Here is a 27,811-nt window from a genome sequence, read left to right on the forward strand (position 1 = left end):
AAGCATGTAATGACTCTACTTAGTTTAGGTAGTCTTAGGGAGTCAAACTGAAAGTAGCATTTTGTGGATGTTTTCCCTGCTGCCCGATCCCATCAGTCTCTTAAAGCATCATTTTTATGCGCCCTGGTGTGACAGTGGTTTCATGGCGCTACAGGTTACCTGAGCACATCAGGTATATTACGGTTGAAAACCAGTGCCCGGCCTTCCAGTGGGTGTTCGACCCCTCGTGCACAGCTCAGGAGTCTAAACGACCCAGCAGTTATGGACATGTGTGTTTTTGGTGTGCTGTCCCTCGTTCTCCCTGCTTGCAGGTATATCTGTGTGTGTGTGTGGATGCCGGAGTTTCTGAGAGCACCTGTTTACAGGCACCTTCAGGCCTGGTGGGTGTGGCCCTGCCAGGTGGTTGTGGCCCTGCCAGGTGGTTGGCCACACTTGAAGACCATCACACAGCTGATCAAGCCTTGTCGGAGGAGCTACTTGAGAATGCGGTGGCGCTCTCTCTGACGCTGGATCATTGCGTGACTTCACGTTAGTCTCTCGGCCAGTCAGTACGGATAGTCTGCCGCATTGTATGTGTCTTACAGCTGCCTGTTTGTTATCTCCCCAGGAGAAGCGTGGAGATGAGAGGGCAGCGAGCACGGGGTGCTCAGACACTGAGGAGCGGAGACAAGGAACACTAGCACTGGGAAGAGGACATTTCACGGGAGTCGGGAATGCACTGCGGATTTATTGTTATTTTCCATTCACTGTAAATAAACGCACTGCTTGCATTCAGAGCTCCGTGCCTGGCTCCTCCTTCCTCACATCCCCACGGTTGATGCTGGCCAACCGTGACAAATAGCTTTTCTTAGATTCATTATTAGTTCAACATTGACAAATAGTAGTTGACTAATATCAGGAGCCAAAAAGAAAACAAAAAACAAACTAAATAAATATTTCAGACGCTGAAAATAAATTATTACGGTTGTTTAAATTTGCTGTCAGCAAGTTAGGTCTAATGCATATAGTCAATCTAATGAATCAATATTACATGTAAAAAGTACAGAACTGAAAATGAAACTAAAATATAACGGTAAATGAACTGGTTCTTGTATAAAACCTTTCTACTCTCTACAACTTGCCTCATTCATGCACTCACTTTTTTCTATGCTTTTTCTCTGTAAGTGCTTTCTATCTAACATTAATACGCATTCATCCTCCCGATGGATGCATCGGAGAGCAACTTGGGGTTAGCGTCTTGCCCAAGGATATTTGGCATGCAGGCTGGAGCAGGCGGGGATTGAACCAGCAACTTTCTGATTAGTAGGTTTCCTGCTCTACCTGAGCTACAGACACCCCAATTTGTGGTGCTCTGGAAACAACACGTTCTCATCCCAACAGGTAACGATGCTATGTGACAAATCATCGGTATGTGTAAATGTGTTTTTTGTTCTAATCATGAATCGCTTTGTAAAACAAGACCTGATAGGGTTAAGGTTAAAGTTATGGTTAGAGTTAATGTTAGGGATAGGGCTGGAATGGACGGCTGGAGCCTCTCCTCCAAGTGTGTGTTACTGCCGCCATCAGCATTCTGTTGTATTCTGTTGTCTGCTTTTCTCTGTAAGCGCTTCGAGCCTGTACTTTTTTGCTTTAGCTGAGTAATGAAGTTGAATCAGTACTTTAACTTTCACTGGAACAATAGTATTTTTACTTCTACTTAAGTGGAGAATGTCTGATCTTTTGCCAACTCTGGCTGTCTCTCAGTCTTGGAATACCCACTTGTTGTCCAGCGGTGTCCTGGGAATATGGGAACTAGACAGACTGGGGAAACAATGGGAGGAGACACAAAGATGGAATCACTTTTACCATCTTTTATGTATTTGCTGGTCGTCTTATTTCTTCTATTTTGCAAGCACAGTGTTGCAATCATTGTCTTTGTGGTACAATGACACAGGTAGAATGCAGGTGTTTTCATGTAACACGATGCCAGAAAGATGAGTAATGTGTTTTGAAGAGAAGATAAAACATCATGTTTGAACAAAGATAAGCAGCAGACACGTCTGTGTGTGAGTTGTTCAGGTTCAGTAAGAAGGTAATATGTCTGCAGAATTTGTAATTCTTATGAAGATATTCCTTGTACAATAAATAAAATCCCTTTAACTTCTTCTGGAGAGTGTCTTTATATATTTAGTCATTTTGGGGCGATCCTTTATTTAGTAGTAACTCTAGTCGGGGATATATATCAGAGTTTACTTTCAGATATGAGCATTGTGTTTCCTGTGGATGAATGAATGAATTATTTATTTATGTAATTTTTGAAAGACTGGCTCATGTAAAATCTCTGAAAGTATGACAAAGCTCTCCTGTTACACTTTATGGACACCTGAGCGTCACCATGAGGGCCTGTCTTTATTCACTTTATTCACTGAAATCCACTTTTATAATGAATTCACAGTAATCACTGACACCTTCAGAGCATTACATTCATTAAAGACGTCTTCTACACCTACTCTTCCAGACGACCGACACATACTTCAACCACTGCAGGTTAACCAGCCACTCATCAGTAAAGCAAAAACTAAATGTAAATGTCCTCATGTGGAAAAGACTGAAACACAACTCCCATATATCACTAATGTAACAGATCCATTTAGGGAGAGTGAGAACACTAGGCTGGATGTGTTTTAATGCAGGAACATTCATCATGTCTTCAGTTCAACAAATCATTTACATTGAATATGTGAGCTGGATGGTTACACGACACAATGTGATTGTCAACAATAACTGCAATGAACGCTGGTTTGAGGGCGGAGTCGAGGAGGCCATTTACGTGAAAAGGGAAAGACCCTCTCTGAATCAAGGAGGGGGCCTAAGGGTACATCTGTCACCATCTTACAATGCTGTGATTGCAGCCGTTCTCCAACTCTCTGTGAATGGTACTCAGGACCATTGATCAGTGGTTGTTGATCAATGGTCATGAGAATTTGCATAATCATGATTAAGGAACTGACCTCCCAGCCCATTGTTCCTTCAGTCGGCTGGTTTCTCTGACTGAAAACGCTACGTCCAGAAGAACAGAATCAACTTTTGGAGATTTACTTCCCTGATGATTGAGCACGCATCAAGACCTTTTAATCAGGCCAACAAATATCTTGTACTCAATTTTAGCAGCAGCCATTGTGACACTGATGATAAAACTTGTGTAAAAGTGCGAAGCTGTAAAAAAGTAATTATAAAAAAGCGTTTTTGTAGCTGAATGTTACTGGATAGCTGTTTCATCTGTAACACATCAAAATAACCTGCTAAGGTTTAATAGGCTATAAGGAACACACTCACTTCCTGAGCCCTGGGCAATAAGAGACGTTTTGTGTTTTATGATTTATTGATATGTTTGATCCTTTCTGACCTGCGTTAATGAAGCAGTCATTAGAGCACCATGTCCGCTAGAATAGTTCTGTAGTTTGATGCTTGAGTCGTTGCAGACTTGTTGAAACTCCCTCACCCGTCAAAGCAGCGTCTTTGTTATTCGAGTCCAGCAGATGGCAGTGTTTCACTGTCTGACGGCTGTCTGAAGCTTCAGCTGGATTATCCGTTTTCATGTTTGATTAGAGGTTTGTGTGTGTGTGTGTGTGTGGGGGGGGGGGGGGTTTTTAGCCACGAGTTGTCCACGATAAAGCATATTGAATGGCCTGTCTAATATTGTTAGAATTCTCCTTTGGGTTAGTTTCATTACTCAATCGGGACATTTATTTGGAAAAAGAAAAAAAGAGGGAAAAAAAGAAAAAAAAGAAAAGAATTAAAAATAAATAAATCCTCATAGTTTACATTTACAAATATCAATACTGAATGTTACGTCCCTCTGCAGCTTCTAATCGTCTCAGTGTTTTCAGCTGGTGCTAATTGGCCACACCTAGTCAGGTGTGGATAAAAGCATACCTGAGGCAAGCTTCCCGGCAGTGCACTAGTCTTTGCCTTGGTGGCACCAGCCATTTTAGCCAACCTGGTTTTCCATTTTAGGATGAAACCTCTTCTCACCCACACTCTGCTATTCATCTCTGTTTTTATGTTGCGGCTTTTGAGCCGGGTCGTAACATGAGTATAATCACACTGGAAGTACCAGCATCAGGAATGTGGTTTCTTCTTTTTGGATCTATAATATTTAGTCTGGTTAGTTATTGTTACTGTAACCAGTGCAAAATCTGCTCTGATGACTCAACGTTAATGTTTGAGCCCCTGAGCGCTAAAAGAAGTGTTTTGTAAAGTATTAAAACTACCTTTAATGGAAGGAAAAACGGATCACTGCTTCCTATAAGAGTTGGTTTTCTCTGTGTGTGTAGCCACTCTGTGCCTGGTGGACTTGGCTGGCAGTGAGCGAATGGTGAAGAGCCAGTCTCAGGGTGACCGTTTCAAAGAGATGACCGCCATCAACAGCTCACTGTCCAACCTGGGCGTCGTTATCGCCGCTCCGGCCAAAAAGGTCTGCAGCTGCAGTTTCTGTAGTCTTAGATGTCACACCTGCTTTCTTTACATTTACAGTATTAATGATTTTTTTGGCCTTAGTGTTCCAGGAGACTTGCGTAGCTTACAGGAACTCGAAGCTCACGTACCTCCTTCAGGGATGTTTGGGGGGGAAACGGCAAAACGTGAGTTTGTTGACATCACAAATCTTTATAATGACGACACATAAAACTGAAGGAATTTATCCCCAAAAAATATTTAACAGCGTTTGATCTCATCACTTCAGATTGTGACTGTTTATTCTTTGGCACTAATTTTGGATGTCTTTATTTGCAGCTTGATGTTTGTTAACATTGCTCCGGAGCCCGACAGCTTTGGGGAAACTCTGAACTCATTGAGGTTTGCCAGCAAGGTCAGTGCAGTCTTGTTTCCAGTGTTCATTGGACAGAGTACATTAATGATGTCCTTACATCAGCTGTTTATGGTAAACCAAAGCCATACTCCATATCCATTTTAATACCTTGGTGTGTAATTCATACTCACATTTTGTCTGAAGAGTAGGGATGTTCCTGGCGTCTTATTTACTAGTCGACTAATCGAGGGGGAAATAATTAGACTAACCAACTAATGTAAAACTAAGGAACATTCAGATATTGAGTTGATTTTCAGAACTGATTAATAGAAACTGTCAAACTAGACGCAGAGGTATCTTAAACCATTTATCACATTCTGTTAAATACAAATGAAAATGCGTTACTACAAAAGATGTTCTATTAAAATATGACAATCATTTGAGAATCTAAAAGTACGTCTAAGTGTGGCGAGAATGATTCAGGTAATACATTATACAGCCGTTTTCTAGTCAGGTTGTGGGGGCAGCAGGAAGGACTACTCCTGACCACAGCTGATAGATGTAAACTGGCTAGCATGACCAAGGATGCTGGGGCCTCCTACTGGTAGGACGTGCCCAGCTGGAACAGCCTCCTGGCCAAGGTGGCTGTCACCTTTTGATGTGAAGGAGTAGTGACTCTACTCTGAGCCCCTCCCCCATTGACTTAACTGCTCTCCTAAAGGAGAGGTTTTCCACCTCTCAGGAAACTAATTTCCTCTGCGTGTATCTGCGATCTCAGTGTTAACAAGAAGATCAGGGTAGATTAATAGATTTATGGTGTTTCTCAACAACAGTGCACCATCTGGTGGTAGATCGCTGCCTAACATTTAGAACACAATGTACCAGCATTGGGCATCAATTAAAATGTTAACAATTAGATTGAACGACTGGTAAGTCTGATACAGACTAGTGACAATTAGTCGACTAGTCACATAAATCCCTGATAGAGCCCACAGAAGTGGCCTGCACCATGTGCGTGGCTTGCTTTGCAGTTTAACCACCAAAACACTCGTCTGCAGTGGAATTTCTTTGAGCTAATCGATTCATTTATTTCATTTCTTCTTCTAATTAATGTGGAAAATGGTGGCAAAGGTGGCTGAAATGAGTGATTCCTAGAGTTACATGTCAGTTTACAGCATAGGGATTAAGTTTACAGTATAAATACCACTGAATTGTACAAGGATTTGAAGTTTCACTGTAACTTTAACATTTTTGACAATTTTGTTTTGTTTTCTCCCCCACAGGTGAACGACTGCGTCATCAGGACAGCGACTGCCAACAAAAAGTAGAAATTATTAAAAAAAAAAAACCCTGAGTTTTCTACTTTTTAGGTTCATCTCAGGTTTCCACGCTGAGTTGGTCATGACAGTTGCCATGTGTGATGGCATGCCACACATGGTAAGCTCCACACCTCACCACCCGTTGATTCACTTTAGTTTAATTTACAGTCACTACTTTAAAATATTCCATTTATTGTTCAATATCGTTTCTTTATTAAATGTATTCATTTTTCCATCACACCTTCCAATGTTTATATGGCGTGCACACATATTAACCTTGCAAGGTCAAAGCTCTGTTTTATGTTATATTAATACATCTTTGTTTGAGTTACCTGGGGGTTGGTGTCTCCTCCTGTCTGGCAAAGGGCTGGGAGACCTGAAGTACTACTGACAGCCTAATTGGATTGCACCACATGCAGGTGAACGACTGCGTCATCAGGACAACAAAGTAGAAATTATTAAAAGAGTAACTTTTATATATGTGCGTTTAAAGCAGGGTGTCAGGTTTTTTTGTTTTTTTTCCACATATGTTGGATTATGTTTCTATATATATATACTTTGTAAAGGGTATTTTAAATTAATGAAAATGAATAAATATGATTGTTTCTTTTACCTGTTTCGATGTCTGCCATATCATTAGTATGTTTCGTGGGAATTAAATGTTTATTTAACATGTACGCTATTACATTTACTCTACAAATAAAACCAAATTTAAAGGCTGTTGCATTTTATTGCCTTTTTTCTTTCCTTTTCTTAAAGTTATGAAGGCATCTTGGATGCCATTTCAGTGAGTGGGGGTTAATGCCCCACACTCTTTTCTGTCACTGCTTTGAATGCACAGACTGGTCTTAATGTTGATCTTTGTAATCTTCAGTGTTACGACCCGGCTCAAAAGCCGCAACATAAAAACAGAGATGAATAGCAGAGTGTGGGTGAGAAGAGGTTTCATCCTAAAATGGAAAACCAGGTTGGCTAAAATGGCTGGTGCCACCAAGGCAAAGACTAGTGCACTGCCGGGAAGCTTGCCTCAGGTATGCTTTTATCCACACCTGACTAGGTGTGGCCAATTAGCACCAGCTGAAAACACTGAGACGATTAGAAGCTGCAGAGGGACGTAACACCTCCTCCCTTAAAAGGGTTCCTCTAGGACCCCTAAACAAATTAAAAGTTCCTCTGAAGCAAGTTGGCATCTTTAAGCATGGATGCCCCTACATGAGGATCTGAAGTTGCCACACTGAACACACAAAAAGTAACATGTGACCAACACAAAAGAGCACAACAGTCAAACCCAAAATGATTACCTGACCTGCTACAACACAAAACCAAAAGTACACTAAAAACAACAAATCCCTTACTTTCCCTACCCTAGTCTTCAGTGGTGTACCAGGCTCGAGGCAACTTTAAACGCGAACTCGAGAGCAGGCAGCAGACCAGAGATATAGTCTCCTACCAAACTCTGAAGCGTACCCCCACCCAGGATAGCCACCAAACACAAACTAAAACAATAAAGCAAAACAACAAACAAGTGCTTCGATGGAAGGGCAGCACAGTCACCCAGCTGAAACACACTAAAGGGAGTTTGCTCAATTACACTGAACACCATCACTCACCCACTTAAAAGCAAAACAAACTGACATTCAGTCTCCACTAAAATGTCCAAAGATCCCGGACGAGCCACCACTTATGTTATGTATAGTGTGATTTGGCCATCTGAACATGCTACCTATATAAATCCCAGCAGGAAGCATGTTTTAATAGTGTGATTGGGTCATCTGAACATGCTACCTATATAAATCCCAGCAGGAAGCATATTTTAATAGTGTGATTGGGTCATCTGAACACGCTACCTATATAAATCCAAGCAGGAAGCATGTTTTAATAGTGTGATTTGGCCATCTGAACACCCTACCTATATAAATCCAAGCAGGAAGCATGTTTTAATAGTGTGATTTGGCCATCTGAACATGCTACCTATATAAATCCCAGCAGGAAGCATATTTTAATAGTGTGATTGGGTCATCTGAACACGCTACCTATATAAATCCCAGCAGGAAGCATGTTTTAATAGTGTGATTGGGTCATCTGAACACGCTACCTATATAAATCCCAGCAGGAAGCATGTTTTAATAGTGTGATTGGGTCATCTGAACACGCTACCTATATAAATCCCAGCAGGAAGCATGTTTTAATAGTGTGATTTGGCCATCTGAACATGCTACCTATATAAATCCCAGCAGGAAGCATGTTTTAATAGTGTGATTGGGTCATCTGAACACGCTACCTATATAAATCCAAGCAGGAAGCATGTTTTAATAGTGTGATTGGGTCATCTGAACACGCTACCTATATAAATCCCAGCAGGAAGCATGTTTTAATAGTGTGATTTGGCCATCTGAACATGCTACCTATATAAATCCCAGCAGGAAGCATGTTTTAATAGTGTGATTGGGTCATCTGAACACGCTACCTATATAAATCCAAGCAGGAAGCATGTTTTAATAGTGTGATTGGGTCATCTGAACACGCTACCTATATAAATCCCAGCAGGAAGCATGTTTTAATAGTGTGATTGGGTCATCTGAACACGCTACCTATATAAATCCCAGCAGGAAGCATGTTTTAATAGTGTGATTGGGTCATCTGAACACGCTACCTATATAAATCCCAGCAGGAAGCATGTTTTAATAGTGTGATTGGGTCATCTGAACACGCTACCTATATAAATCCCAGCAGGAAGCATGTTTTAATAGTGTGATTTGGCCATCTGAACACGCTACCTATATAAATCCCAGCAGGAAGCATGTTTTAATAGTGTGATTGGGCCATCTGAACACGCTACCTATATAAATCCCAGCAGGAAGCATGTTTTAATAGTGTGATTGGGTCATCTGAACACGCTACCTATATAAATCCCAGCAGGAAGCATGTTTTAATAGTGTGATTGGGTCATCTGAACACGCTACCTATATAAATCCCAGCAGGAAGCATGTTTTAATAGTGTGATTGGGTCATCTGAACATGCTACCTATATAAATCCCAGCAGGAAGCATGTTTTAATAGTGTGATTTGGCCATCTGAACACGCTACCTATATAAATCCCAGCAGGAAGCATGTTTTAATAGTGTGATTGGGTCATCTGAACACGCTACCTATATAAATCCAAGCAGGAAGCATGTTTTAATAGTGTGATTGGGTCATCTGAACACGCTACCTATATAAATCCCAGCAGGAAGCATGTTTTAATAGTGTGATTTGGCCATCTGAACACGCTACCTATATAAATCCAAGCAGGAAGCATGTTTTAATAGTGTGATTTGGCCATCTGAACACGCTACCTATATAAATCCCAGCAGGAAGCATGTTTTAATAGTGTGATTTGGCCATCTGAACGCGCTACCTATATAAATCCCAGCAGGAAGCATGATTTAATAGTGTGATTGGGTCATCTGAACACGCTACCTATATAAATCCCAGCAGGAAGCATGTTTTAATAGTGTGATTGGGTCATCTGAACATGCTACCTATATAAATCCCAGCAGGAAGCATGTTTTAATAGTGTGATTGGGTCATCTGAACATGCTACCTATATAAATCCCAGCAGGAAGCATGTTTTAATAGTGTGATTGGGCCATCTGAACACGCTACCTATACAACGGAGCCATTAACCACGTAAGGTAGCATATTCTGATAAGTTAGCACGGATTGATAGACAAGACTATAAATTTACGCTACGGTAGGATGTTTTGACAGAACACCTTTTCTCGTCCCCAACATTTGTCTTTTGTTAAGCTTACTGTTATCAAGGCATGGTAAATGAACAGTAAACCTTGCCTGATGACTAATCTTCCCGTTTCCCTCTCATTGATTTATTTGGGTTGTCATGGCAGAAGTATTAAACGATGCCTTTTATTAGAACATAAGCATTTAAATGCAGTAATTGTATTTGAATTAGTTAAATATGAGTGGGCAACTCTGACCATGACAAGACTGCATTTGCTCTAAAGAATTAATAAAAAATTTAGACATATTGTTGTCATTATTTTTACTCTTCAATTTTATGTGTTTTTTCTTTAAGATGGTATCAGAAGTTGCTCCTCCACCATGAAAAAAACCATCTGCATATATTCTTTCACTACATCCACGATTCTCCTCTGTGGTCTTCCTCATTCATCCTGTTTGGAGCTTAATGTTCAACATCCTTTATCTGTTAAAATTACAGAAGGAGAAGAAAGTAATCATCAGAGCAGGAATCATGATAAATGATAAATAGATTACCAGTACATACAAACATAACACTTGCATAATTTCTCTGATAACGCTGCATTGGATGGGTTTATTAACTGTGGGCTGAAATTGTACTACAGTCTGCTGGTGAGGAACTTTTTTGAGTGTTGAATAAAATGTCCTCCACAATCTGTATATGAATTGTCATTAAAACCACAGAGATTCTTACTTATAAAGGAAAGAAAAGTGGGACAAAGCCCATCAACATATAGTGTATATTTTCTGAAACATTACAAAGATGCAGGTAATTCTGGGTTCACCTGAATTACAGATTAGACTGGTGGACAAACAGATGTTGTGTACAACTGGTGACAGCATCAGTGACAACAAATTAATCAGCGAGGCTGGAAGCAGAATTAGGAGGCGTCAGAGTCAGCGAGGGTCAGAGATCGACGAACAAATTGCCCACCTTCATGGATAATGCATCCCCCTCAGAAGGATTCAAAATTAGGCCACGAAGAACAGTTCAGGAAACCTATTTTGTTGTTTCGTCTGTGAAACTGTATAAATAAAATGTAAATTATGTTAAAGGCAAACACATTTGTAAGCCATAAGAAACAAACATGCTTTGCAATATACCTTCAAACATCTGTATAGATTTGATACATTATTTATTAACTGAATTTGCTAACATGTCTTACATAGTGAGTGTGTCACGGCTGCCGAGGCGAGCCGAGCGGAATAAATGAGGATCCAATCACAGGCAGTCGTGGAGAAGTGAAGGTGATTTATTGAACACAAAAAGAATGTGGACAAACAGCAAACGGGGCTCGAACTAAACTAAACTGGGAAACAACTAAACTACAGAGCACAATCCTGATTGAAAACGAGCAGAGGAGAATGACGATGAAACGCAAGGAGAAGGCACGGTGGATACACTGAGTAATACAGACGAACCGGCAACATGCAGGAGAACACACAGGGCTTAAATACACACACACCAGTAATCAGGAGATGAGAGACAGGAGGGCAACACAGCTGGGAGAAATCAGAGCTGATGGGACAGGGGAAATGTAAACTGAACATACTCACATCAGACAGAGACCTTCACAATAAAACAGGAAACTCAGACACGGGGAACCAAACAAGACACAGATCTAAACAGACAGCTTCACAAACAGATGGGGTGACACCATAGACAGACAGAGACACAGACTCAAAGGCAGACCGAATATCACACATAGAACTCAAACAATAATAATAATCATCATCATCATAATAAACTAGAAAATGATAACTAAAAGCACTGGGTCACTGACCCAGGACCATGACAGAGTGTTTCTTTTACTGATGATATTTCAGTGATATGTATTTTTTATGACTAAATAATGCTCTATCGAACACCTGGCAATAACAGCAGGTGTGGCAATTTTGTAATTTGTTGTTTAAATTTGATATTATTGTAGGCAGTATATTTTCTTAGCCTTTGTCATACTCATGCTTAACCCTCTCAGGCTCAAATTAAGTTTTTGTTGCTAATGCACAAAAGAATACCTGCAGTGGTACTTCTGAGTAAAAAACTCATGAAATATGTATGTGGGGTGATCAGGTTGTTAGCTTTTAACTGTTGCATATCTGCAATGCCTGCCTTGAGAGGGTTAACAAAGCAATCTCAGAAACCGTACAGTAATCTTGGGTGTGTGGGGGTCACCCAGAGTCAGAATCTAGTGAGATATCAGTGTCACCTCTTACAGTTTTCCTGTAATCTGAGCTCAAATATGAGAAAATATAGAGTACAGTACAGTAAATTGGGTAAATTTTACTGTTAATTTTCTCTGAATCGTACAGTAATTTGGGCTGTGGATCACAGGGTGGAGTGGAAAAAGTGGAAAAGTGGAGATGAACCAAAACTGGGAGTGGATTGTGAAGTACAATAGTGTCAGGACCAGAGTTGGTCAAGTTACTTGAAAAAAGTAATCAGTAACTAATTACTGATTACTTCCCCCAAAAAGTAATCCTGTTACTTTACTGATTACTTATTTTCAAAAGTAATTAATTACTTAGTTACTTTTTAAAAACACGATTTACAACCTGAATAGGTGATAAAGCGATAGATCTTTCAGCCCAATTCTACTTTTTCTGCATAATCCATCATATAAAATGTAATCAAATGGAAAAGTCTCTCTTTTTAAAACTTGTTTAATTAGTTTTAATCTTTTAACTTTATGCATCAAGCAAAAATTGAATTATATGCAACATTCTCTGACTGGAAGAAATTTGTTTAATATTTAAACTTATTTTCTGCCCATTCCAGCACATAAAATAAAATATTTTTTGTGTTTACACTCACTCTTTCAAATAGATGCAAGTAAAACACAGCAGAAAATAAATAAAATCAAAGACTAGCGGTCCTTTGGCTCTATTTTCACCTGTAAAGCAGGAGTAGGGTAGGCGGAGGTTTACCCTGGTGCAGGTGTGCCGCGGTCAGTTGAAGAATCCGCGAGTTTCTCTGTGACTTTCCCATTACGTGGTAGCGCACTCGGTGCTTGCTTGGAAGTTTAGGGGTTTTTCACCGTAAAAAGAAGTTTTCTTCCCACGCACAACGGACACTAATGTTTTTGTCACTTTTTATGGAATCAAACTCAAAGTAAGGTCAGTACTTCCACGCTTTAAACGCTGCTTGAAAAAAGTAATCGGATTACAAGTAACGCGTTACCGCCCATCTCTGGTCAGGACACAAAAGACTGCATTTCTAAGCCAGTCGGCACCCGTACCGTAATATGCATAAGAATAGTGCAACAACATTTTAGGTGCGGCTGGCTTGACTGTGTCGTCGTAAGTGAGGGCTCACTTGACCGCGGTCAAATATGGTGCTGGAGAAACAAACTACAGAGAACTTCGTAAAGAGAGTATTGAGTGCTTTGGCGATGTAAATGGACTGGTTCTTATATAGTACTCAAAGCACTTTAAAGAACTTGCCTCATTCAGGTGTACGCAAGCACTTTTCTCTGTAAGCACTTTCTGTGTAATGTTCACACACATTCGGAGAGCAACTCTGGGTTGGTATCTTGCCCAGGGATATTTGGCATGCAGACGGGGATTGAAGCACCTTCCTCTACTACCTGAGCAAAGCCACCCCATGTTCGTCTGTGCACAGATTTCTTTCAATACAGTATTATCACAATTGTGCAAAAATACAGGCATGAAAGCTTAAAGTGCGCGATCACAATAAAGGTGACGCTCAGAGACTGACTGAGTGATCTGAGAACTCATCAGCGCTCATCACTGCCTTCACTTACTTGCTGCTATGTGTGCAGGAATAACATAGTTATGCAGTTATCTGGGACTCTCCACCATTTGACCTTAGAACTGAAGAAGCTTCTCGGATGAGAGGTGAAACGTCTTCAAGTAACTTAAAGAAGTCCAGACGCTTTTCTTTACAAGCTCCTTTGACCAGTTATGCAGTTACTTTCTCAGTCTGCTAGAGCCTCCACTTGAACGCAAGAACCTTCATTTATCTTCTCAAACGGAATTCAAAATGTTTTTTACAAATTGAAGGATTAAGATATAAATCGCAGAAGCATCGATCCACACATTCAAAGAAGAACAACCCAACAAACTCTTCATAAAACTCCAAGAGTATGAAAATCTTTATTTCTGTCTATTCTGTGTTGTTAATAACATCACATCTTCACATAGTAGCAAAAACATATTAAACAAACATTAATCTCAACATGCATACTGTACTTCAAGTTTCTCTCATGGAAAGGCCAGTGTTACTTTTATAGTATCCTTTCCATAAATATCATAAATATCTTTACCCATGTAGTGGAATTATTTTATTTTTTTCATTTTAGTTAACAAGTATAATGTGACCACATTCACTTTTTATCAGGACAAGCTACACCACCACGGTGGTTAGCATACAATAACACTGCCTTGTTCTCAAAGCTTCTTGCTAACTGTACTTTTTTCTGAGATGTTCTCTTTAAGTAAGGATACTGAAAGTGTAAGCAGTGTATACGGTCACATCACGTGCTTAAGGTTGTGTTAGCACTGATAATTCCTTCACAGTTCTTTAAAGATGCTGAAGTCATCATATCAGCTGTAAATGCAGTGCTGCTGCTGTCCTTACGCTATACTTTCAAGCATCACACTTTCTTACTGACCAGTTTATTTCCACTTTTTATGCTCTAGTATGGTGTGACTGAATGAAGTCAGCAAACCAAATTCTGTCCATCTGAGGATGAGAAGAAACTTGCATGAAATGGGAAGAATGAGATGAAGATGGCTCCTATGCTTTAGACGTGGCACTGTTTCTGCCATTGTAAGTACGCTAATGCTTGAAAGATCCATTAAAAGTCTGACACTTCACTCTTCAGCTGGAGCGTCCATCAAGTTTTACATTCCAGGTTTCCTCGTTGGGATTACGACTCAGACGATGATGTGAAAAATTAGTTATTACATTAAACCCATAAAATCAACACTGGCAAAAAAGCCGTGCACTTCACAGAGCAGCTTTCTATGGCCGAGCAGCTCCTGCAGGTGTAAGGTGTAGGTGTCACAGCACTCTGGTCCAAAGAGTTTATGTGCAGCATGCAGACAGAAAATGGCTTTACAGAATATGACTGAATGTTGAGGCACCAAAACACACTCAGTCTGCCCCTCAGTCTGATCAAGAAGAAAACCTGACTGAGCGCTTCATAACATCAGTATGATGATGTCCCAGAGGCCATGTTCAGGTTATTCTCCCGTCCACACTGAGCGGGCGGATCAGTGGAGTCTGCATTAGCTTTAACAGAAAGGTCTGATTTAAGCAGGTAAGCTGAATAGACAAGAAAAGCTAGAAAGCTTTATCAACTATAACCCCAGCGAGGACCTTGACAGGTGTCTTGTGTACAGGTGAAGGCTGGACAGTCAGCAGGATACCTTCCTAACATTTGTCATTCCCAGCATTGAACCGTTTCCTGGCACAGCCTCAGTGAAACAGAGCATCGTTTCCACCCCACAGTTACAGACAGGCTGTGCTTTTCTTTGGTAACACCGTCGAATGAGCCCCGTGTCCTCTCTCAGTAGCTGCTTTCGTGTCCTGTCAGGATGTACAGGCTGCTCAGTGCTGACGGGTCATCAGTCGGTGTGCTCTGAAGGAGGATGTCTCTGCACATTGTCAGCAAATGAGAAGGAGATGAGTTGTAAAGGAGAGCCAGAGAAAGGCAGTACTAACCTAAAGCCAGTGCCTCCACCTGCTTCTACTCCTCCCACCTCTAGTACTAACACTACTCTACTGATACTACAACCACTGTAGTTTGACTTTAATGCTACACACTGGTACAGTACTGGTACACTTACTGGAGTTTTACTCCTGTTCCTGCTCATCACCACGCCTACTACTTTTTTAAACTTTATGATAAGTGTGAACATTTACACACCAGCATACAAATAAGTTTAAAGTAGAAAAAAGGAAGCAAAGAGCTGAGAAATACATAAAACATAACACAGAAGAAAAAGAAACCTTTGCAGGGATTCCTTCTACACCCAGTTTGAGTAAGGCAAGGCAAGGCAAGGCAAGGCAAGGCAAGGCAAGTTTATTTGTATAGCACAATTCAACAACAAGGTGATTCAAAGTGCTTTACAGAGACATTAGAAACAAGAACAAATAAAAAGCATGATTTAAAATTGATTAAAACAAGCAAATAAACTAACTAACTAATTAACAAACAAACAAACAAACAACAGTATATAAAATCAAAACAGATAAAATCAGAACAGTAGATAAAATCAGTAGTTAAATGTAAGTTTTGAAATTTAAGCTTAAAGTGTGGATTTGGTGCTTTATTCAAATGCAGCTGAGAACAGGTGAGTCTTCAACCTGGATTTAAATAAACTGAGTGTTTCAGCTGATCTGAGGCTTTCTGGGAGTTTGTTCCAGATATAAGGAGCATAAAAGCTGAATGCAGCTTCTCCGTGTCTGGTTCTGACTCTGGGAACTGATAAAAGACCGGATCCAGATGACCTGAGGGATCTGGATGGTTCATACTGGGTCAGGAGGTCATTGATGTATTTTGGTCCTAAACCATTCAGAGCTTTATAGGCCAGCATCAGAACTTTAAAGTCTATCCTCTGACGGACAGGCAGCCAGTGTAAGGACCTCAGAGCTGGACTGATGTGGTCCACTTTTTTGGTCTTAGTGAGGACTCGAGCAGCAGAGTTCTGAATGAGCTGTAGTTGTCTGACTGATTTTTTTTAGGTAGACCTGTAAAGATGCTGTTACAGTAATCAAGCCTACTAAAGATGAATGCATGGACTAGTTTTTCCAGGTCCTGTTGAGACATCAGATCTTTTATCCTTGATATATTCTTGAGGTGATAGTAAGCTGACTTTGTTATTGTCTTAATGTGTTTTTCTAAGTTTAGGTCTGCATCCATCACTACACCCAAATTTCTCGCCTGGTTTGTGGTTTTTAGATGTATAGATTGAAGTTCTCTGGTGACCTGTAATCGTTTTTCTTTGGCGCCAAAGACTATTACCTCAGTTTTGTTTTTGTTTAGCTGGAGAAAATTGTGGCACAACCAGTCATTGATTTCCTCAATGCATTTACCAAGAGCCTGTACAGGGCCTCGGTCTCCTGGTGACATTGTGATATATATTTGTGTGTCATCTGCATAGCTGTGATAGTTTATTTTGTTGTTGTTTATAATCTGTGCCAGTGGGAGCATGTAGATGTTAAACAGAAGGGGTCCCAAGATGGAACCTTGGGGAACTCCACATGTGATACTTGTCTGCTCAGATGTGAAGTTACCTATTGATACAAAGTATTTCCTGTTTTCTACGTATGTTTTGAAGTAAAAACTAACTGAAACACAAGGAAAGAAGATAAGATCCACTAATCCACTGTATAATAATACTTAGTACTGGCAGCCACCAGCGCTAAGCCTCAGCCTCCCAGTAGACACACCTATGGTACCGATTTAAAATCCTACATGTCTTTGTTCTCAGGTTATCACGTTCACAAACTTTGGTGTCCACGCTATTTGCCTGCCAGGCTGACAATGATTTAGATCACAGAAACATTTTTAAGCTGTTATTCCTGGTTTCACAGTGGAAAACTCCGGGTAACGTCCATTATCTTTGCTCCTGTATAAGACTTTCCTGAATGCTGAGGTTTGGTCTTCCACATGAAATTCAGTACTTTTGTTTCAGTTTCATTAATGATGCATTGATTTTGGACATCTATGTAATATATATGTGATACACGACAGTCTTTGAGTCCGTCCTTCTCATATATAATCCCACTGTTTTTGCACTTCAGATGATTCCTGTAATGACTGATTTAAAAAAGAAAAGTGAAATATTTCTAATGAACTCACCACGATTCTTATTACAAACTTCATTAAGAGCTGCTGGATCAACAGGGGTGTCCTGGATTTGTTAGTAATATAATATAGTAATATATTATTATTAGTTTTAATTATTTAGTCAAAAATCAATTCCAGACTGCTCTGAGCAACATGCTGCAGCGAGAGTCCTGACAGGGACTAGAAACAGAACATTTATTGGCTCCCTGTTTTATCCAGAATAAAAGATTCAAAATCCTCACATAAAAGGTTTTGAATAATCAGCCCCTGTCTTATCTTAATGACCTTATAGTACCATATCACCCCATTAGAGCACTTCGTTCCAAGTATTTAAAAGTAAAATGGGAGCCAGACCCTTCGGTTTCCAGGCCCCTCTTGGTAAATGGTAAATGGACTGGTTCTTATATAGTGGTTTTCTACTCTGAGCACTCAAAGCTTGCCTCATTCACCCGTTCACACCCATTCATACTCTGACGGATGCACCGAAGAGCAACTTTCATGCAGGATATCTGGCATGTAGACGGGGAGTAGGTGACCTGCTCCCCCACCTGAACTACAGCCACCACTTCTGTGGAACCAGCTTCCAGTTTGGGTTTGGGAGACAGACACCCTCTCTACTTTTAACATTAGGCTTCAAACTTTCCTTTCTTCCCTGAATCCTCCCTTAGTTAGCCTAAGTCTAGGCTGCTGGCGGGTTCCCGTGATGCACCAAGTGTTTCTTCTTCAGTCGCCCTTTTCACTCACTATCTGTTTAAACACCTCTCTGCATTCAATCATTAGTTGAGAATATTCTCTGGCTCTCTTCCCCAGATTGTCTTTGTCCCGTCTTCCTCCTCTCACCCCCCCAACCAATCGCAGCAGATGCCCGCCCCTCCCCCAGCCTGGTTCAGGTTTTCACCTGCTAAAAGGGAGTTTTTCACCTTTGTGCACCATAATTGCAGGGCCTTTATCTTAAAATATACAGTGTCTTGAAGTGACTATTGTTGTGATTTGGCACTAGAATAAAGAAAATTAGCACTAAGGAAAGTAGTTTTCTGTACAAAGTGTCAGGTAGACGGTAGTTGGTAACTTTAATGGCTGTTTTTCTTTGGAGGGCTGCATGCAAACACATAGGCTGCATTTCCTAAATCCTTGGATCTGAGTAACCAACAGAACAAACACTCTAGTGTGACTCCTGCTTTAATGCTACCATTAATGCTAGCAGTATTCATGCTACTTCCACATGCTACTCTGAAAATCACTTCCAGGTCTATTAACAATAGTATCAAGAAAAATACTATCCTGATTACTTCTGATGTACTAGGATTACTAGTTTCTCACAGTGATTGATAGCTCTTGTCAGCATACAGTTAACATACCTGTTTGTTCCCAGAACTCTGAACACACGACTCTCATCTGTAATTTCTTGTGTTACCTGCACATAAAGTGAAAATTCACATGTGTAATGACTTAGAACTAATATGATAAGCACATGATACGAGCTCAGCCAACGTTGGATGAATTTACTAGTTCATCACCTCATCTGAATGGAAACTCCTCCCTTTGAGGCCATGCTTCCAGAATGCCAGCACACTATCCTGCAAGCAGACTGACAGAACAGGAGGTGTCACTCAGCTTTCAGGACACACATCAGCTCTCATTCACTTTGTTTGTCACATCATCATTTCTACCTAGTGTTTCAATGGGGAAGTCAAAGACTATTTCTGCAGGCAGCTGTCTGGATGGAAGTCCTTGCAGGTTCACGATCTTTACAGTTCCTGTCCAAACAGTACACAGATTGAGAATGAGCATGAAAGACATTTGAAGGATTCACAATATGCGAGGGGACTTACTTTCCAAGGTGATGAGAACAGTGTCTCGGTCCAGCTGGGTTACCTGCACGACTCTGAGTGCTCCACTATCTCCTGATGCACGGAAAGAAGGAAGCTTGTTGCAACAAGTTGAAGCTTGAAGCTTCAGGAAGTCAGCAGAGACACGCAGAAACGGTCCTACCTGGCACTGGAACAGGAGCGCCGTTCAGCTCTATAATATCAAACCTGAGCTGTTGGCCGGTTGGTGGTTTATCATTACTGCAGTCTCTCACTCCAACACACAGCTGAGAAGAGAATCTGGGAGTCTGATGGCGAGTTGCTGTGAAACAGTCACCAAGGAAAACAAAAAAAACTAAATAAATTCTCATGGATGGTTAAGTGATGCTTGTTAAACCTGAGCTGAACCTGTTCATACAACCGTCAAAAACAGCACAACAGAATTCTTGTATGATTATTAAATCTTGAGATTAAAGATAAACCGATGCCATCCACCCATCCATCCATCCATCCATCCACCCACCCATCCATCCATCCATCCATCCATCCATCCATCCATCCATCCACCCGTCCATCTGTTCGTCCAAACATCCACCCACCCATCCATCCATCCATCCATCCATCCATCCATCCGTCCATCCATCCATCCGTCCATCCACCCGTCCATCCATCCATCCATCCATCCATCCATCCATCCATCCACCCGTCCATCCGTCCAGCCGTCCATCCATCCATCCATCCATCCATCCATCCATCCATCCATCCATCCACCCGTCCATCTGTTCGTCCAAACATCCACCCACCCACCCATCCATCCATCCATCCATCCATCCGTCCATCCATCCATCCATCCATCCATCCATCCACCCGTCCATCCATCCATCCACCCGTCCACCCATCCGTCCATCCATCCATCCACCCACCCATCCATCCATCCATCCATCCATCCATCCATCCATCCATCCATCCATCCATCCAGCCGTCCATCCATCCATCCACCCGTCCATCCATCCATCCATCCATCCACCCGTCGATCCATCCTTCCGTCCATCCATCCATCCATCCATCCATCCATCCATCCATCCATCCATCCATCCATCCCCTAACTGCACGTCTTTGGACTGATGCCACTTTTCCATAATGTTGTGACACAGGCGTGTTTCTCCAAGCAGCACTGTGTTAGGACTGCAGACAGGCTTAACACAGAGCTCTGTTCTCACAGTACATACATTATCGTTATGAAATGTGCGAGACATTCACAAAAAAACTGTCAATTATCTGTGCTATGTGATCTAATGGTGCATGCTGGCGTTGAACTGTGTGCTGATAACACTGTTCCTGTAGCACAGAAAACACATGGTAACCATTCAGTTACACGAGCTTGGACCCAGAGAAAGTGCTGTTGGTGTTTTTGGACGGCGTTTATACAACGTTTCTTTTATTTAGTCTCTAAAATCTTGTTGTATGCATATGTTATTAAAAAAAATCAATTACATTCTTCAGCTTCAGATTTTGATATGCTGTCTGTCTACTTTTATGTAATTCAGGTCTAATGACTGGTTTGCATTGTGGAAATAGGGTTAGAGTTAGAAAGGAAGACATTTATTCAGGTGGCAAGTTCGACATATCTGTACAAACCTTTAGATGCATGAACTTTTGAAGAGGCTCATACCACAAGAGTAAAACCAGGCCAGATGGGACAGCCCCGCACAGATATGTACTATCTGTGTATGGGTTTCTTGCTGAAACAGAGAGAGCAGGACTAAGTGTCTGCAGTTGTTCTCCGTGAACAAACAGACTGACCAGAGTAACTCGGCATTGCTTACCTACACTGCACCTCCTACAACCTTTAGTGTCAGGAATCTTTACAGATATGGTAAACTTTCTGTGGCCAACAGAGAATATCCAGGTCAGAACAAGCAGACAAAATTGGGTTTACAGTATCCTCCTTCCTCAAAATCAAGTGGTAGCATCATACATGACATTATTAACACTGCTGCACCTACAGCTCCTGTTTCCCTGCATCTGTGATGGCGTGTCGTACCTGAGACTGATCCGCTCAGTGAGGCGGTTGGTGCTGAGCGACAGGCTGCTGTGTTTCTTGTGCAGATGTCCTTTCTGATGCAATGATCGGGGACCATTCTTAATTTCGTTGTTCTCATGACAATGACAATAAAGTTTCTGATGATGATTTCTGTTCAAACAGAGCTGGCAGGCTGTGCGAGTAAAGCTGGGACGACTTGCCTGCAGGATGGAGCCTTTTTAGAGCAGCATATTATCGAGTGGACACAATGTTCTCCGTTTGTGTCACGCTGTTTGTTACCTGATACGGACATCAGCACATTGTTCATAACATATAGCCATATACATCGCTGAGGGAGGAGCTGTGGGGAAAAGACAAGCAGTTCACTGAGACTTCAAACATCCAGCTTCAGTCATCAGACTGTTCCAGAAACATCATTTCCTGGTTTTCAGTGCTCCTCCTTTCATCAGGAGCTGCACTCCTTACTCAGGTTTTTCAGGGTGATGCGATTAATGACTTGCACTTTTTTGTTATTACTTGCATTTTTACACAATGCTCTTCTACTCTGACTGACACTTTCAACTACCAGCTTGACCGCGCATCACTCTTTTCTACCTCAAAACGACCAGTTACACATGTCTGCATGAATTCTGCACGCACGTTTGCACTACAAGCTGCACACAAACACGTGCGCACATCCATGATTTACTCCAAACCTAACTTAACCTTCGGCGCTTTTTAACTTTCAACCCCTTCAGTGGAAACATTGGGAGAAGTTTGCCAATGTGGTATTATAATATTATTTTATGCCACGTTAGACCCCTAATTGAAGATTGTGAATTATTATGTAGTTTTAGTTTGCATTATTCTCCTGAATTAGAAGAAGGTGATAACTATTGCATTAGTTAAACTGATTTGCATTACATTAGACTGCTGATTTATTGTGAATGAATGATATTGTTTCAAGATGCATTATACTGCTGAGTTATAAGAAATACTGTTCGCAGAAAGTCATCGCCTTATTTGTCTGATTAGAAGAGAACAGAACATGCTGGAGTTTTCTGCCCCATCTCAGCAGGAGCAGATAAACAGGGAGCCAAGGTCGTAGCTTAGGCGCCGTGTGAGAGAAAGCATGTGAATGTTTAGGCTTTTATGATAAGGTGGGGGCCACTAGAGGCTATAAGAGTTTGATCAATGCTCCACCATTTTGAGATCTGATGCTGTCTGCGTACGGTGTCCATCTCCCACGCGTGTGATCATTAAAATCATCGTTTGACTCAACCCGGTCGGACCAGTGTTGTTATTGTGGTTTTTCCTCTTGTATCCATCCCCAATATTTGAATCCGTAACACCATCAAACTCGTCGTTGGAGGGGAGAGGGAGGGGAAACAGGAGGACAAAGGATGGCGGGAACAACTGAGCTGTAGTGCTTTTTTTTTTTAACTGTGCAATATTTGCAATATTGTTTTATATTCGACCTTTTTTGTGGGGCAAATAATATTGACACCAGTCATTTTGTGTTTTTCTGAAATTATTCTGTTATTGTGTACAAAATATTTAAAAAATTCAGCTATATATGTTGATGCATGCTTTTATTACCAGTCGCATTGATTGCTGTAACGCCCTGCTCTCTGGTCTCCCCAAAAAGAATATATCACCCTTACAACTTTTACAAAACTGCAGCTCGTGTGCTGACGAAGACCAGAGGGTGGGCCCACAGTACACCGGTTTTAGAATCGCTGCATTGGCTCCCCGTGTATTTCAGGATCGATTTTAAAGTTCTTTTATTGGTTTTTAAATGTCTTAATGGTCTGCTTCTCTCAATGACTATCGCCCTGTAGCCCTCACCTCAGTAGTGATGAAGTGCTTTGAACGCCTGGTCAGAGACTTCATCATTTCTTCACTACCAGACACACTGGACCCACTACAGTTCGCTTACCGTCCAAATCGTTCCACAGACGATGCCATCTCTCATCTCCTCCACACATCACTCACTCACTTGGACACTAGAAGGGGGAATTATGTTAAAATGCTCTTCATAGACTACAGCTCTGCATTTAATACCATAATTCCCTCCACACTCACCACCAAGCTGGAGCATCTGGGACTCAGCTCATCTATGTGTCAGTGGATCTCCAACTTCCTAACTGGCAGACCACAGGCAGTAAGGATGGGCGGACATGTCTCAGCCTCCACCACTCTCAGCACTGGAGCCCCCCAGGGGTGTGTTCTGAGCCCCCTGCTGTACTCTCTGTACACATATGACTGTGTGGCCACTACCAGCTCCACCACCATCATCAAGTTTGCTGACGACACCGTCGTGGTGGGCCTGATCTCTGATAACAACGAGACGGCCTACCTGAAGGAGATTAGGAATCTGGAGAACTGGTGCCAGAGGAACAACCTCCTTCTAAACGTCAGTAAGACAAAGGAGCTGATAGTGGACTTCAGCACTAAGCAGGAGAGGAACTACCAGACCCCCGTCATCAACGAGTGCCCAGTGGAGAGAGTGGACAGCTTCAAATACCTCGGAGTTCACATCACGCAGGACCTGTCATGGTCCTGTCACATCAACACCGTGGTGAAAAAGGCCCGACAGCGTCTCTACCACCTCAGACGCTTGAGAGACTTCCAACTGCCCTCCAAGGTGCTCAGGAACTTTTACTCCTGCACCATAGAGAGCATCCTGACGGGAAACATCTTAACCTGGTTCGGGAACAGCACCATGCAGGACAGACGAGCTCTACAGAGGGTTGTGCGGTCAGCTGAGCGCACCATCCGCTCCGAGCTCCCTGACCTGCACTCAATCTACAGCAGGCGGTGCTGGACCAAGGCCAGGAAGATCGTGAAGGACCTCAGCCATCCCAACAACAGACTGTTCTCTCTGCTGAGGTCAGGAAAGCGATTCCGCTCCCTGAAGACCAACACAGAGAGACTGAGGAGGAGCTTCTTCCCGCAGGCGATACGGTCTCTCAATCACACCACCACACAGTACTGACCCACACATACAGTTCTTACACACACACTGGACTTTCTGGACATTGTTTTCACTTCATCACTTAAATCACTTTAAGCATATTTGCACTGCACAAGACATAATGTGGATTGCACAACACTGGTCACTATATTCTTCATTTCCAGTTAATACTTGTACAGCTGCTGTTATTGTGTATATATTTATTTATTTATATTTCTTCATACATTCTTATATAGTTCTATATTGTGTATTTTGTTGTACAGTTATTTTATTTTCAACTTTAATTTATATATTTTCTCTTATTCTCCCAGTTAAATTTACCCTTCATTCTAATTTGTGTTGTACAGTTATTTCATTTTTAACCTTAATTTATATCTTATTCCCTCCTAGTTAAATTTACCCTTTTTAATTTTTCCTATTTATTTCCTATTTATTTCCTTTTTTTTTTTTCTTTAGGTCACGAGCAGTTGTCCAAGCATTTCACTGCATATCGTACTGTGTATGACTGTGTGCGTGAAAAATAAAATTTGAATTTGAATTTGATTTGGGCCGTCTTATCTCTCAGATCTGCTTTTACCATACGAACCCTCGCGGACCTTGAGGTCCTCTGGTACTGGCCTTTTGACTGTTCCCAAAGACAGCACACATACTCACGGAGAGGCAGCTTTTCAGTGGTATGGTCCTCGTCTGTGGAACAGCCTGCCGGAGGAGCTCAGGGCCGCAGAGAACGTACATGTTTTTAAGAACAGGCTCAAGACCACCTTTTTAATTTATCTTTCACCTAACGTTTATTTATTTTATGCTTATTTATTCTATCCTGTTATTCTATTTATTAATTTAGGTTTTACCTAATATTTATTGATTTTATTCTTACTCATTTTTTATCTTCTTACTATTTCTATTGTATCCCGTTCTTATTTACTTTATCTTTTTACCCTGTATATATCCTATTGTGACATATCTCCAGTGTTTCCTCGGAGGGGGCTCTCTGCACCGGGGCTGTGATCGACCGTGGCTGCTGGGGCTCTGGGGGTCCTCTCAGCCTGGCTGGGGGGGGATATGGGTGCATTCATGATTGTTTATGTTAATGAGAGTGTGGGGGGTTAGTTGGAGGGCGGGGTGGGGTGCTTTTAACCATGTAAAGCACTTTGTGCTACTTTTTTTGTATGAAAAGTGCTTTATAAATAAAGATTGATTGATTGATTAATTTCCCAGCTTTGGTCATTATATACAGTATTTTGGAGACAGAGAGTTACAGACTCTCTCCCAGACCACGGACTCATAATACAAGTCAGAGCTTTATAAAAAAAAAAAGTTGTGTTTTCTAAATTGGAGTTCAAGTTATTTGTACTTCCAATAGTGTTAACATACTACACAGGTCATGAACAAGATTTCTTTTACATTTTCATTGTAAATGGGCTGAAGCAGTTCATTAAAAGTAGTCTAACATAAATGTAAACGCTGTAATTTGATTATTTTAATAAACCATGAAACTTGGATGGATTCGATGCCGGTGTGACCACAGTGCACACGTCTGCTGTCGCTCACAGTGGTCCAAGGAACCGCTCAGGGAGTTTGTGTGTTCGCTCAGACACCTGAAAAATTAGAGGGAACATTGGGCCTATGACATTCAATACCCAGTTATTAAAATGTTAAGTGTAAATCATCCCCAGCCCACAATAGCAGCTGAATTTACTACGATTTCAGATCTTTTTACACGTCAATAAGAAACCACCGATGTGTAAAACAGGCTGACAACAGGCTGACAACAGAATGACGTAAACCACACTGCTGCAACTGTGCAGCTCTCAGGTTTTATCTATTGTTTCTCTGTGTGGCCAGCAGGGGGAGGTGTTTTTTTTTTTTTTTTAAATATTAATGAAAATATTTTTCATGAAAGTTGCAAATTTGTTATCTGTTTTTATGACATTTTTCACTGTGGATTACAACAACATCAACATTAGAAAATGAAATACATTTATAGTAGGTGATCATTAATCACTATTATTGGCACTATTAAAGGGCCCCAAAAATCAAACTTTGCTTAGGGCACCACGGAGGGCCAACCCTTTTTACACTTCAACGATTGTACACAAAATACAATCATCCATCCTTCTATCTATTTATTTTTGTCCACTTATATAATTCAGCATCACAGGGAAGCTGGATCCCAGTTGTTTTTCACAGAGGGCCAAGCAGTGGAGGGAGCTGCCGACCTCCCAGCAATACATGTAAAAGCTTTATTTTATACTGACTCTGGTCATCTTTATCTATCATAAAAATTTGCTTCACGATCTGAAACACGTAAGTGTGGCAAATATGCAAATAGCTAAGAAATCAGGATGGGGTAAATCGTTTCTCACTGCACTTCTGTTAGGCGACTGAATAAAAACACAAAGTCAGCAGTCTGGCTATGAATGTCTTTAATGTTTCCAAGATCAGAATCACATCAGGGTGTACAACCTCACCCCTGGCGCCGTTGCCCACCTCTCAATTTTAAATACACGTATACATTGAGGGCTACCAGGAGGGGCTATGCGCTTACCTGCTGCTGAGTAATTGCATATGAGAGCATGAGGGTGGGAATGGATGTTTGTATCTGTGTGTGCCTGTTTGTCTGTGTCCATATGTCAGGTCGGGTATCAGACGCCACCTCTCTGGGGACATCTCAGGCCCTCCAAGGTATGGAGGCCTATCTCCCCCCACCACTCCCCCTGCCAGTGGCAGACGCCTTCAGACATCGGTGCATTGGTGGTTCTTTGTGTCTGGGGATGGGCGTCCAGGTACTGCTTGTCGGGGCCTGGAGCCTGGGGCTCGCTCGGGCTCCTTCAGGGTGGGGTGCCTTTGGCCTCTCAGCCTGGGGCTCGGTCACTCTGGCACAGCTGGCTGCCGGCGGAGCTCACGGGCACGTCACGTTTAAATCATGCTTTTTATCTGTTTTTGTTTTTTAATGTTCTGTAAAGAACTTGGGATCACCTTGTTGTTGAATTGTGCGATATAAATAAACTTGCCTTGCATTTTGGCTGCTACCTCAAAGCACACTGTGCGCTGTCGATCTTACGTGCTGCACAATAATATTCAATATTTACAGTTATATTCACATAGATCATCGCGATGCTGTTGTTTATTATATTGCTCTCTTTTGTTTGCTTGTTTTCTCTTTTTTCTTTCTCAACAGGTGATCCAGGTGATTGATATGTGGATTTTTTGTCTGTTTGTTTTGTTGGCTTGGACAACTTCCTACCAGACCCGTGGAAGTGGAAGCTTCAGTGAAGAAAGATTCCTGCTCCCAGCCGTTCATTGGCTCGGCATTTTA

The 27,811-nt window shown here is 41.5% G+C and overlaps 2 protein-coding genes across 2 annotated transcripts in view; one reads left to right on the forward strand and one right to left on the reverse strand.

Moving 5' to 3' along the window:
• Positions 1–6,117, forward strand: part of LOC146676534 (carboxy-terminal kinesin 2-like) — a 296,438-nt gene extending 290,321 nt beyond the window's left edge. Inside the window, exons 5-7 of the mRNA XM_085401199.1 lie at positions 4,548–4,630; positions 4,774–4,849; positions 6,073–6,117. Of these exons, the coding sequence (XP_085257325.1) occupies positions 4,548–4,630; positions 4,774–4,849; positions 6,073–6,117 (204 nt within the window). The remainder of the gene's footprint in view (positions 1–4,547; positions 4,631–4,773; positions 4,850–6,072) is intronic.
• A 13,285-nt stretch (positions 6,118–19,402) lies between these two features.
• On the reverse strand, positions 19,403–27,796 carry LOC146676547 (mitogen-activated protein kinase kinase kinase kinase 2-like). The gene is made up of 6 exons (XM_085401200.1): positions 27,740–27,796; positions 21,540–21,613; positions 21,322–21,380; positions 21,134–21,237; positions 19,520–19,591; positions 19,403–19,444 (listed from the first exon to the last, which is right to left on the reverse strand). Exons 1-5 carry the CDS (start codon positions 27,794–27,796, stop codon positions 19,559–19,561), a joined length of 327 nt encoding a protein of 108 aa, XP_085257326.1. The 3' UTR covers positions 19,403–19,444; positions 19,520–19,558.
• Between the last annotated feature and the right edge of the window lie 15 nt (positions 27,797–27,811).

The sequence above is a fragment of the Rhamphochromis longiceps genome, linkage group LG3 (assembly GCF_057381845.1).
Source record: "Rhamphochromis longiceps isolate RC_006_pf linkage group LG3, R_longiceps_female_GT1.1, whole genome shotgun sequence".
Classification (NCBI taxonomy): Eukaryota; Metazoa; Chordata; class Actinopteri; order Cichliformes; family Cichlidae; genus Rhamphochromis; species Rhamphochromis longiceps.

Bases quoted from the DNA above. Each gene is read 5' to 3' on its own strand.
- LOC146676547 (XM_085401200.1), bottom strand. From the start codon at position 27,796: ATGAACGGCTGGGAGCAGGAATCTTTCTTCACTGAAGCTTCCACTTCC. The intron at 21,381-21,539 runs GTACGACACGCC...TGTTGGCCACAG, and splicing joins ACTGAGCGGATCAGTCTCAG to AAAGTTTACCATATCTGTAA. The intron at 21,238-21,321 runs GTAAGCAATGCC...TCTCTGTTTCAG, and splicing joins TTGTAGGAGGTGCAGTGTAG to CAAGAAACCCATACACAGAT.